The 13406-nt window shown below is 47.9% G+C and overlaps 1 protein-coding gene across 2 annotated transcripts in view; it reads right to left on the reverse strand.

Annotated features, from left to right (window-relative positions):
* The window catches only part of RIF1 (replication timing regulatory factor 1), a 1074525-nt gene extending 1063520 nt beyond the window's left edge, over positions 1-11005 (reverse strand). For both annotated transcript variants that reach the window (XM_069616488.1, XM_069616487.1), the window contains exon 1: positions 10571-11005. In XM_069616488.1, the coding sequence (XP_069472589.1) occupies positions 10571-10674 (104 nt within the window). In that variant the 5' untranslated portion in view covers positions 10675-11005. The remainder of the gene's footprint in view (positions 1-10570) is intronic.
* Between the last annotated feature and the right edge of the window lie 2401 nt (positions 11006-13406).

A 13406-nucleotide genomic window follows, 5' to 3' on the forward strand; every position in this document is an offset into this window, starting at 1 on the left:
TTTGTGGATATGCAAGGCCATTCCCTCTCCCACCCTACCAAGCCTGCAAGATAAAAAAGCTAAGACTTGTGCCGCGCTCCCTCACCTCCCCCAACCAAGCTGGCGTTACTTCAGAGGCCCCGGCGCCGCAACCAAGGCCATAGCCTGCCACCTGTGTTATTTACAGCACGGTAATAAACCCACAGATGAACCCACTGATCTACCAGCACCCTTTCATAAATCCCACGAACCCCCCAAGAATCCTGACCCCGTGTAAGGACGACCCCCATCATTGAGACAAGACACAGAGACCCATCTATATAATCACTTCTAACGCAGCAGACAGACATGTATCATTCGGCCCAGGCCCCAGAGCCCCGTCCTACGACCTAAAGTACCGGTCAATAGGACACAGGTAAATCTCACCCCAACCGATAACCACCAGACCTCTCACGAGGTGCATTCCTCATGTGTTGCGTTTATTTTATAAGATAAGCTACGGAACAATTTATTAGTGAACGTAAATGTCATTTTCTGAATAACTGCAGTGTGCATGGCCTAGGGCAACTAAGACAGGAAAGGTATTCATCATTGTCACAGGCTGCCCCAGCGCACCAACACCGCACGGATGACCTCAAGCCGGCCTGCCAGGCCCAACCCAACCCACGAGGCTGACCAGTGACGTCGTCTTGCCAAGACCAACCATGCTGCAGCAACACCTATAGTTAGTCGACGATACCCAATCCCAATTAACTTGTGCCCCCTATAGTGTTTAGGTGTTGATGACGTTTTCTGTATTAGAAATACGCCTGTCTTTGCTATTGTCAGACAGAGCGCTCTCGTAGGTTGCAGAGTTCTTTGCATGCCTTATCCTTGGATAAACTCCCACTTACGCTCACCCGCACTCTGTCTTGGTCTTATTCCCACTACGGGAGAGTCCCTTATTGTCTCTCATTGCGGGGAGGATCGTGCTGAATTGGGGGCGCTTCCCTTCACTATCCAAGACTTACAACTGGTGGATGTTTGGAGATGGCAGCACCCTCAAGAAAGAGATTATACCCACTTTTCTCATGTCCACCGCAGTCATTCCAGGATTGATTTATTTTTTGTTTCCCACTCCTTAACTCTGCAGGTGGCCGCTACCTCAATTGAATTGGCGGTGGTCTCTGACAACACTTCGATTGTACTCCGAATAGAAGGGCTCGCGCAGGGGGGGGGGGGGGGGGCTTGGAACACTTCCCTTTGGAAAGTGAATGATTCTTTGCTCGCCGACGCGGCGTTCAGCAGCTCTATTTCTGAACTCATTGCCTTGCATTTTCAAGAAAATCATGCAGGGGGGATGTGTCCATTGCGACCGTTTGGGACGCTTTAAAGCCTACTCTGCGGAGGGAAATCATTAGCCTGGCTTCTGCTAGGAAACAACTCTTGCGTTCCCAAATGAAGGCGCTGGATAAGGGCATGGCTGAGTTGGACTCATTGTACAAAACAGGGGGTGCCTGCAGGGTTTATAGACTTAAGTGGCCAGGGCTCAACTTAGAGCATTATGGGGATCCGATATTTCCTATAAATTGCTCCGGGCGAGGCAGTTCTACTTCAGTACTTCCAACAAGGCCTCCCGTCTCCTTGCATATAAATTGAAGTCTGAGAAAGCTAAAAACACTATTGCTGAACTCTGATCGTGCTGGTCACTTGATGGGGGATGAAGGCTCTAAACTACACATCCTTCTGGAATATTAGAAGTCCCTCTTCGCTGCAGATAGCTGGGATGTAGCAGTGCAAAGAGCCTTTATCAGAGAAGCGCGTTTACCCTCTATATCCATTGAAGCTCGTCACAAACTTGAAAGCCTGATGGTTTCCCAGATTCTACGCTCTCTCCCTAATAAGGCCCTGGTGCCGGATGGCTATTCCGCCCTCTTTTATAAGAAATGTATTGACCTACTCGCCCCCCCCCCCACTCTCCCCAGCTAGTTACCTTATTTAATAGCTTTGTCGACTCTGGTGCGGTTTCACTCTCCATGGTGGAATCCCTGCTTTCGCTTATTGGCAAACCAGATATAAATACCCCACCCTTAGTACATCATACCGCCCTATTGCAGTTATTAGGCCTCCCGAATCTACTCTCAAGTTCTTGCGGCCCGGGAAGACATCCTCCCGAGCATAATGCAGATGGATCAGACCAGGTTTATTCCTGGGCGCCAAGCCTTTGATAATGTCTGCAGAACCTTAGATGTGATTGAATATGCAAGGAGGGACAATCATGATTTGTCAGTACTATCTATTGAAACCAAAAAGGCGTTTGATTGCATGGATTGGACATACCTTTTGGAGGTGCTTTCGCTTCGGGCCACTTCACTAAAAATGATATTGGCCAACTTTGTTCACCCAAACACTTGTATAAAATTGAATGGGGCTCCGTCTGAACCACTTGCGTTGTCTAGGGGGCACTCGCCAAGGGTGCCCACTGTCTCTCCTATTTGCGCTATCAATGGAGCCTTTAGTGAATAAGGTCCAGCTAGCGGATGACATTTGCAGCATCACTATTGCAGGATATCAGCATAAGGTTGCCCTATATGCCGATGACTTACTTTTCTACATGCATAGGTCCCGGACTACTCTACCTCTGATAACTTTTATTGGAATCGTTTCATCTGGTCTTAAAATGATTTGCTCTAAAGCCACTATCCTCAACTTGTCTGTAGACCCCGACACGAAGTGGGAGCTCCAGACAGCCTTTGGATTTCAGTGGTCAGAGACGTCTCAGGTACCTGGAGGTTCAGATCACCTCTTCACATTCCCAACTGTACATACGTAATATCCCGGAACTTTTTTCCTCCTCCAAAGCAGACTTGGCTCTATCAGATATTTCCGGGCTGGGCCGAGTTGCAGCCGTCAAAATGACGTTATTGCCTAGATTACTGTACGTATTCCAGGCCTTCCCCGATTTAGGTCCCCAAACAGGCACTTAGAGATTTGCAATCATATCTTCAAGTTCATCTGGGACAAGAAATCCCTGAGGGTTGCCCGGTGCATGCTACTGATGGCAAGGAATAAGGGGGGTGCCTGGGAGTCTTACGCGGTACCATTAACCCCCCCTGTTCGAAAGATGCCAGAACCCTAAGCATTGGTTAAATATTGAGCAGTCTAGGAGCCAAGTTCCTCTACATGACTGGTGTGGGAGATCGCCTGTAATTCGCAAGAATGTGGCTGATGTCCTCCCATCAACTAGTCTTGATGGAATACTGGGACAAGGCAGGCCTAAAGGATTGAGGGACTACATTCCCCGCACCCATTTACACGTGTTTGGAACACCTCAGAATTTCCACCAGGCTGTCCACTGGTTCAGCAGGTGGGTGGAAGGAGGTTTGGAGTGCTTAGGGCAGCTCTTAGAATCCGAAGAACCCCTGACCTTGGATAAATATAAACAACTCTTCTTGGTCCGGGACATAGATAAGTACACCTATATTCAACTGCGTAACTGGACCTCTAACGCTAAAGTTTCACAAGGTGCCAAACGGGATACTACACTATTTGAAGACTTATTTATAGGGGATGCCCCCCCCGTAGGGTTTCTGCATTGTATCCTTAATGCATGCCGCTTTAAGACCCCCACATGCTTACATGTTGCGCTGCGAAGAGGAGATCAATACCCCCATTGATGATCTCTTGTGGTATAATGTGTGGAACGGGGCTGCTAAATCCTGCAGGTGTGTGCTAGTTCCAAATTACTATTTCGCTGGTACCTTACCCCCTTACGGCTTCACCGAATGAATCCTGCCGTTCCCAATTGCCGTTAGTGTTGTGCGCAGGCTTGTGGATCCCTCTACCATATTTGGTGGTCTTGCACAATAATTCAGATATACTGGAAGGAGGTTTTAGCCCAAACTAAAACGATCACCGATGTGGAACTTCCCCGGGAACCCTTGGTGCTACTTCTCAGGGACATAGATCTCAGGGGACACTACAGACCGTCTACCGCAATCTCCTGATTACTTACGCACTTTAATAGCTGCTAGGGTCGTGGTAGCGCCTAATTGGAAATTGCCTATAGCCCCAGACATCAGAGAATGGCGGCCTAAATTGTGGTTTATTCTAGCCGTGTGTAAGATTGAACCCGCCCAAAAAAGCGCGATGCCCACATTTCTGGCAGAATGGGCGCCCTTCCTGCAATATGTTACCGAGCATGATAATCCTGCTCTTATCATAAACCTCACGACATGATGTCTTTTACAGTACTCTGATGCTCTTGTTCTATGAACTTTATGCCTGATGGACAGAACTGCTTATTGGACTATTTTTTGCCCCATGTCCAGTGCTCTGGGACAGTATGGTTTATTTTATTTGTAACGCGCACATACAACGGTGTTTCGGAGCGTGTCTTAGCATGTTTTATGCATTATTTTTGTTTGGTCTACTCCCTGTTTTTTCCTCCCCTCTTTATGGATTTGGTTGTATATGCCTTATGAGGTTTGCTGTATTTAGCTTCTTGTTGGAGCCTTTTTCGTTTGTTGGCTCTACTGCATTGTTGATGTCTTATGTAACATTTCTGCTTCAATAACTGCAAAGCCGGCATTTTATTACAATATGATGTAAAGTCCCAATATCAATATTACAGAATTTGCAGGCATTTCCTTTACTGATAAGTTCCACTTCTTTTTTTGGGATAAGGTTAAATCTAAATCATACGGTTTTGATATATCATCCATCATGAAATCTTTCTAAATATGTTGGGATGGTGGCATATTTCTCATTAACCACTGCTAAATCTTTATAATAATGCATAGCCATTTTGTCTTATGTCTCACTCCAGTCCCACCAGCAGTTAATTTATATAACCAACGAATGCAATAATTGTTAAATCTTCACAAGACTCACAAATGCCTTACAACCGGTCATTGGTGACTGACATACTACCAAGAAGCCACCACTGAAACCTGCTCACTATAGGAAACAAATGAATCTACACTTCAACAACTGACATTCCTGTGTGGGTGTTTTCAAGTGACACAGCAGTGTATCAGTGTGCCACTGCTTAAAAGAATAACGTGCATAACAAAGCCTGGAAAAAAAAATAATAATAAAAATAAAAACACACATTTGAGGGTACAAACCACATAATTAAAGCTATAGTGAAAAATACCTCTCATCCAAACCCTTTGATACTTAAAATGAGTGCGATTGCTACTGGCACGTAATTTACAGATGGTCACCATTGTGGCAACTGTATAAAGTGCTGCACAGATAGATACTTGCATACTGTTCGTCCTTTTGTGTATGAGGCACAGTTTTGTGATACACATCTCCATGATTTCGTACAATCAGATACTCATGTGTACTGTTCATCTGGCATCTAAAGTTTTGCAGTGTTAAACATATCCCGTACAGGACTGAGTAGATCCAGTGTCTCAGTAATCAAATTATCCTGGAAAGAGTACTGTAAAAATTCTTGTGCGAGGGACTCAGAAGGTGCTCCCACAACCACTTGGTATTCATACACTAATTTAGACAAAAATGTATGCAACACCACTGTAAAAATCCACCATCTGTCACTTTAATATTCTGCTAATTTTTCTCATGGGTCAGATTGGTGCGGCCCACGAAGAGGTGAATTTGAATTCAAACCAGCCCACTGTAACCATAGTACAGCATTTTGACAGTTGCTTCCTGTGTAGGAGAAGCACACAGTGGGACGTTGACAGTCATCCACCAGAAGGAAGCAGGTCATAACTGGAGAGAAATAAGCTAAGACCTTCCCATTCGCTTTGCTTCAGAGCATAGGTGCTTTCCGGACACAGCAGGTATCCCCGAATGTCATTCTGTGGCAAGGATGGTTGGAACCTGGTGGACACCCAGACTTGGTATCTATCCCGAAAACTAAGAAGGATTTGAAACAACAAGAGCCTAACATACGCTGGAGGACAAAGCGAGCCAAATGGACTACAGAGCCAAAGCACATTTTCCGTGGCCTAGAGGAGCAGATTAGAACAGCAATAAGAAGACAATCTTCAATGCAATCACCCATTAACAAACTCCAGAACGAGTTAAAGCCCCAGAGGCAGTCAGATGATGGAATATCTTAGGTATATGTATACCACGAAAGGGTAATCCACAAGCCATTTGTAGTAACTAGGTACCTGAAGCAACACCCGGACCAGCAGGTAAGTTACAAGTAGGTTTATTGTAGTATGGTTGCCAGGAACAACATTGGCATGTCCCCTCAAGCCAGCATATCTCTAACTGTCAAGCATTGAACCTAGCTTCAGAGAATAACACCCAAACACTCCACTCATGCCGACATCACCACATTCCAAGTTACAGTGATGTCACCACCTCACCTCAGATGCACATTATAACACTTATCCATCCTTTCTTTTCTTGAACAAGAAGAAATTTCACTAAATCCACCCCTAACAAACCCCTACATAACACGTGTGGCCAGCACTTAATGTACCAATTTACCAACTCCACTGGCGACAAGAAACTGCCACCCGTAGCTTACCTATATCCCTGAACACTCCAGATTTATGACACTAGGGAACATGCTCAACCATAAACCATGGGACACAACAATACCTACATAGCACCCCCAAGAATTACTATCCAACTGTGCCACCAACTAGTTGGACAACATAACAACCCGTGTCAACCAAGACGCCCAACTCCAACTCCAATTCCACTCCTCCCTCTATAAACAAAACAGTGAGGAACCCAAGGCAATCTAATAAGGGCTAACTCCTCCCATAAACAGAACTGGAAAATACCCTCGAGAAACAAAAATAATAAACTAAGCACTTCCACCTGTTCCAAGCTTCCCCTTGGAACCTAGGTCCTGCCACGATCCAGCGTCCACACAGATAAACTACCCAACACGCCTAACCCTCCGTGCACAAACAACCTTCCGCCCTAGTCTGCCCCCTAGGACACCAGGGCTGCCACCCCCGGGCACGAACCCATCTTAACAAGAACAACCGCAGAACAGTTCACCACAGCACCCCTACAGGGCACCCCACCACCACAAGAACACCTAAGAATCACAAGCCAAAGGATTGCGCCAAAAAACCCACTGTAAACCAACACAACCGTGTACACATACCTCCTAGGACCCCTAGCCCAGCCAACTGCAGTACAACCACACACACACCATGGACCCCTAGTCAAGCCAACTGCACCACCGCAGTACACCCACACCATGGACCCCTGGTCCAGCCAACTGCACCATTGCAGCACACCCACACCTTGGACCCCTGGTCCAGCAAACTGCATGACCGCAGGACACCACAACACCACCAAGAACCCCTAGTCCTAGCCAAACTGCGACATTGCAGCAATACACCAACACTACCACTACGGACCCAGAGTCCAGTCCGACTGCCTATGTAGCAACACCTACTCTCACCACGTGGAGCACCTGGCTAAATGCCAACTGCATAACTCAGTATTCCACACCCTTGCGCCAACTCACACACTACACCCACACTGCCTTCACATTGACAACTGAGACAATATGAACGACAAAAGCCAATATCATTGCTACAGTTAAAAGTCTCTTAACATTTCACCAAGTGACTTCCCTCCCACCCCCCAAGCCACACACTCGCAAGTCTTTTTGGGAACCAACCCTTAGTTCACCCCACCCGCAAGTCCAGGTCAAAGACCAATCAGGCCACACCTGTAAGGAAAAATACATGTTAGTTTCAATGTACACTTAATTAAAACATAGGCACAATATCAAATCTCAAATGCATCCGCACCACGAGTCCCAAAACCCAACTAAAGCACACCTGCAAGAAGAACAGGTTAAGCAAGGAAAAATGCAATTAACAATGAAAAACATCATGAACACTCATTGAAATACACAAGGCCAAACACACACCCATACTGGCCCTACAGGAAACGCACATAAAACAGGCCACTACATCAACACCATACAAACCGGCCCGACAGAACTGCAGCCTCCAACTGTCCCCACAGAAATAAAAGTAGTCAATCACGAAGCGCTGCTCACAAAAACGACACAACTCTTCCGTCGATTCAACAAAAATACTTTATATGAAGCACCGGTAACGTTAGGCAAAGTGAATCTTCACACACGAATAATGGAGTTATATGGTCCTCACTCCAAACGTTCTGCCCTTCGGAAGGGAAAATCCGCTCCTGCTCTCCTTGACTCTTCCCCATGCACCACAACTGTGATCCGTTCCAAACAGGATTGCCACTTCACTGCAAACGTTCTGCAAGTCGTAAGGGGAAAGTCCGCTCCTGCACTCCTTGACTCTCCCCCCATGCAACACAACTGCGATCCGATCCATAATGGATGAAACAGCACTGTTGTCAAGAACTGGACAGGCTTCTCTGCCTTCCGGCTCCGACGTAGCCACGAGCGTTCTATGCGTTCCAGCGCCCCTTGACTGAACGCAATGACTACACGACATCATTCCGCCTTGGGCACTACAGGGGATGGAAGTCCGCTCCTGCTCCCCATAGTCCACTGCGACCTCCAAATGCACCAGCGCACAGGGAAACCACATCCGAGGCGCCTTCTGTCCCCACTGCCAACCGCGTAGAGAACACGGGCTGGAACAATGCGCGGGAGCGAAATCGCTACATCCAGCACCACCCGGCTTGCTGGCCCGCTTCAACGCACCTCTCCATACCCTGCACACAGACATGTATGCTCGCCAGCCACTCGGCCCACACAGCCAAGCAAAGCCAAAGGCCACTGTGCTCCCGGACACAAGCCAACGCTGTCTCCTTGCCAGCGTCGCACAGCAAGATGCTCCCCTGCACCGAACTGCGCACTGACCCTGGCAAAACCATAAGAAGGCTGAAGCGCAGAGGACCTCCTCAGCTGAGGCACTCGACCAGATGCCCCTCCATCACCGCACACCGGCACGTGTGCCGACCAAATCCTTATCAGCACCACCCGGCCTGCTGAAAAGATATCGGCAGCCCAGTTAAAACAGCACTGGACCCAAGACTGCTGACAGCTTCTTCATAGGACATGAATTCACTGGAGGGCAATGTTTCCTCATTCCGGACTGTCCCCTCCACGACAGGATCCCATCCTCGTCGCCAGTGTGGTAACTAGGTACCTGAAGCAACACCCGGATCAGCAGGTAAGTTACAAGTAGGTTTATTGCAGTATAGTTGCCAGGAACAACATTAGCATGTCTCCTCAAGCCAGCATATTTCTGTCAACAATGGAACCCAGCTCCAGAGAATAATACCCCAACACTCCACTCATGCTGACATCACCACATTCCAAGTTACAGTGATGTCACCACCTCACCTCAGATGCACATTATAACACCATTCCACGTCACAATCAACCCAGCTCCCGTTCATTACAAACAAATATTGGCAACGCAAAGACATTTGGCTTTCGTGTAGGCATGGGGAAAAGGCATTTGCCAGGCACTGCCATAGTGGTATTAACGGGCTATCAAATGTAGCACCTGGAAAACAGCTAGTGCCTAGGCATATAACAGTTCCCGACAAAGCCTAAAAACGTATACACAAGCCAAAACTGTTGGCTTTGTCAATGCTTGCTTTAACAGGACTTCAGTGAAGTGCACGCATAGTGCTTATAAATCGTGAGGTTTAAGCCAGCCCTGCGTCCAGTATTTATATTGCACCAGTAGCACATTTGTAGATGCGATTAAGTTATTAATATTCAGAAGACAACTTTGATAAAACACTGGCAGGCACTTGGCGCACAAAGCTTGATGGCAGGGCTTGACCAAGCTAGCTCAAAGAGATACCAGGAGGATGAGTTAAGGGCTTGGAGAGCAGGAATGGCCAAAGGCAGTCAATAGGTCATACAAAACCAAAAAAACCTGACAAGCTTTGTGTCCCTCCTCATATGCCATTTCTCCCTAGCTGTACTCCACTGCAATAGTTTGGGCTCAGAGGTGGCACTGAAAGCCAGAACTAAAAAAGGGACCAAATGGGACCCATAAACTCATTTAGGAGCCACCAATAAAATAAAACACTCACACAAATGACAAGATTTACATCCAACACTGTTTCATCCCAAAGATCTAGTTTTCTACTCTCATGCCATGGTCACAACCCATGCAGTAAAACCTTCATTTCAGGGCAAAACAATTAACAATTGCAAGAAGAAAGTGAAATACCCCCAATACCATCAGACATGACGTCAACCGCCAACTAACTAAAGTACAATGTCTGACGTGAGGGAATAAGGACAGAAAATGCAAATGTGTTTGTGCACCAGTTGACGTCACACCACGCCATGCCAGGGTGGAGCTGTCATGCAAGGTTGGGCTCAGGAAGCTCCTTCACAGCCGTACCCCTATTCACAAAAATGTAGGGACACAGACCGATCTTCAAGTGCTAAATAACAGACACACAGGCGGGTTTGTTATGGTCACAAGCATAGGACAGAAGTTACAGGGCAGTTAGCCGGAATAAATGAGGAACATGTGGGCAGGTGGAGGACACGTCGGGTCAGACTACAAGACAGGCAGTCGAGGGTGTAGTTAAAGGCTAGCCTAGCAGTCAGGAGCCCTTGCAACGGAGGCCCAAAGCGCTCAGTTTTGACACACACATATGGGCTGCCCGCGGCACTCACTTGGCCATAGCGAGGTAGGCATCCGTCCGCTCAACGACTGAGGCAGATCCGTCCTCTAGCGTCTCCAGCAGCGGCTGCAAGTTGGCATCCTCCGTGCGCGTCATTGTGCACAGGGGTTCTGCACGCAGAGAGGGAGTCGCGTTAAAACTGGCGAAGGAGACGGCAGAATATGCGATTACTGAGATCAGGGGGAATGGGGCGCGATAAACAAGTTGCTCGGTCTGATCGCATCTGGTGGGGGCAGGGTTACATCCACAAGGGGTTCCTATACCCTGGCGGCTGGCAGCGTATCACCCGGGAGTAAAGCTAGGTTCCGGGTTTGGCGGGAGCTGATGCTAGTCGGTGCACTTTTCGCGGGTCCTGCGCTTAGATCTCCCAGCCTCGCCTCCTTTTCCCCGCGCTCTTTAGCCTCCTCCCCTTCTCCGCCCGGATAAAATGGCGCTGCGCGAATGAACGTGTGCAGGGCGGACAATCGAGTAGGAAGAGGTCGAGCGAATATTCATCTAACAACTTGACATCTTTCTACTCGATTGTCCGCCCTGCACACGTTTTACTGTGGAACTGCGCTTGTGCCGCTTGCTCTCTATTCTAGATCGAAGTATCGAACCTAGAGTTCCGTGGCTTGTCCTGGCTGCAACGACGCTTGCCATTTGGCAAGTATAATCGTTGCTATGTTCAACCAAACAAAAACTATTGAAGAAAGGATATCATATAACGAAACAAACAATATGCTCTCAACATTTTAGGTTGCCAGGGCAGGTGAAATTCTTTACGTCTGGTAAATAATTATTTTGAAACACGTGGGACGGAGATGCCAGAGAAAGGCGGGAGAACTGAATTTTACCATTGGATTGCATTGGGGGGGGGGGTTATTTATTTATTTATTTCATTTATATAGCGCGCAAAAGGTATCCAGGTGCTTAAATTTAAGAGATTGGTTGCAGTGCTTCAGGTTACAGAAAGGAAGCGCAGGAAGTGATTACATCATAGAGGAACATACAGAAGTAATACATTACACGCAAACTGCAGAAGAGAGTTCAGAATGCGCAGATACATGGTGCCTAACCCCATGTTGTAGGGCGGCAGCAGCATACAAATGAAAGAGTCAATTAGGCGGCAGCAGACATGCCAACCCTCCCGATTTAGGCGGGAGACTCACGATTTTTAAATGAAAAATATTACAAAATATTGCAATTTTTCACGTTCTCCTGTCTATAATAATTCTATCCCCAATGCATTCCTATGGGGAAATTAATTTCTGCCGAATTCTCTCGTGAACTCTCCCTCCCAGGTGCCTCAGAATGTTGGCAAGTATGCAGCAGATACATGGTGCTTAACCCCATGTTGCAGAGCGGCAGCAGCATACAAATGCAAAAGTCAAGTAGGTGGCAGATACATGGTGCCTAAGCCCATGTGCAGGGCGGCAGCAGCATACAAATGTAAGAGTCAATTAGGCGGGCACTATTCAGGCTTGGAAGAAAGGGATGAGGGGAGGGGGAGAAGAAATAAGGCGAAGCAGGGGGAGAACATCAAGGGGGCCAGAAGAGGTGGGGTACACAACAACATTTGCAGGGGGTTGGGGCACACAACAGCACGGGGTGGGGGGCACACAGCAACATCAAGGGGGTGTTGGGGGCACACAACAACATCACGGGGGACAATAGGGGTGGGGGCACACAGCAACATCACAGGGGAGCAGGGGGTAGGGGGGCACACAGCAACAGCACAGGGGACCAGAAACGGACAGGGAGCAGACAGGGGCCTGGAGTGGGCCTTGTGAGGAGGGCTGGCCAAGTCTCCCGGCTTGCAATAGGCTGTAAAGTGGAGAGCAACAGCCAGTCCAAGGCCACAGAAGGAAACAGCCGCAGGCAGTCCAGTGCCAAGGCAAAGGCGGCCATCTTGAAATGGCAGTTGCAGAGGCGAAGATAAGGAAGACGGCTTCCAAAGGCCTGATTGTCAGCAACGTTTCCCCCAAAATGCACACACACGATCACAGAGAGAAGCGCTGCAAAATGCGCTCATGAATCATTAATTAAAAATGAAATAATTATTGTGCGCGTGAGTTGCAGGGGCCCCAGGGGGCTTGCCTATTTAGCTGATCATGTGGGCAGACAATGGAGGGCTGTAGTAATATATATAGCGCTTTATGGTATTTATAGCGCTTTAGAATATACAGCGCTTCACTAAATGTTGAAGGCAAGCGTCCCCAGATAGCACGATCTTCCCCACAATGAGAGACAATAATGGACTCTCCCAGGATGGGAATAAGGCCAGGACAAAGTGCGGGTGGGCTTAAATGGGAGTTTATCAATCAGAATAAGGCATGCAAAGAACTCTGCAAACTCTGAGAGCGCTCTGCCTGACAATAGCAAAGACAGGCGTATATATTTACAAAAAACGTCATGAGAACCTACATGCTATAGGGGGCACAAGTTCGTGGGGATTGGGTGGCGACGACTAGCTATAGGTGCTGCTGCGATGTGGTTTGCTGTGGCTGGAGGACGTCACTGGTTACCCTCGTGGGTTGGGCTGGGCCTGGCAGGTCAGCTGGGCTCATCCGGATTGTGTTGTTGTGCCAACCGTGACCAGCGTCAGAGATGAATGTCTTTCCTCACTTTCTGCCCTAGGGCCACGCACACCGCAGTCATTCAACATTGCAATATTATCTTCTTTGGTAAATCTTCCAATAGGTTATTCTACAGGTTAATGCAACACAGGAGGAATGCACCTAGAGTGGGGTCTGTTAGTGATTCATCAATACATGGTTACCATCGTCCTGTTGACCGGGTATCATAGGTCGTGGGGTTGGGTCTCGGGGCATGGGACAGGCGGTCCG

This window comes from Ambystoma mexicanum, chromosome 9, assembly GCF_040938575.1.
Source record: "Ambystoma mexicanum isolate Mex_15411 chromosome 9, UKY_AmexF1_1, whole genome shotgun sequence".
Classification (NCBI taxonomy): domain Eukaryota; kingdom Metazoa; phylum Chordata; class Amphibia; order Caudata; family Ambystomatidae; genus Ambystoma; species Ambystoma mexicanum.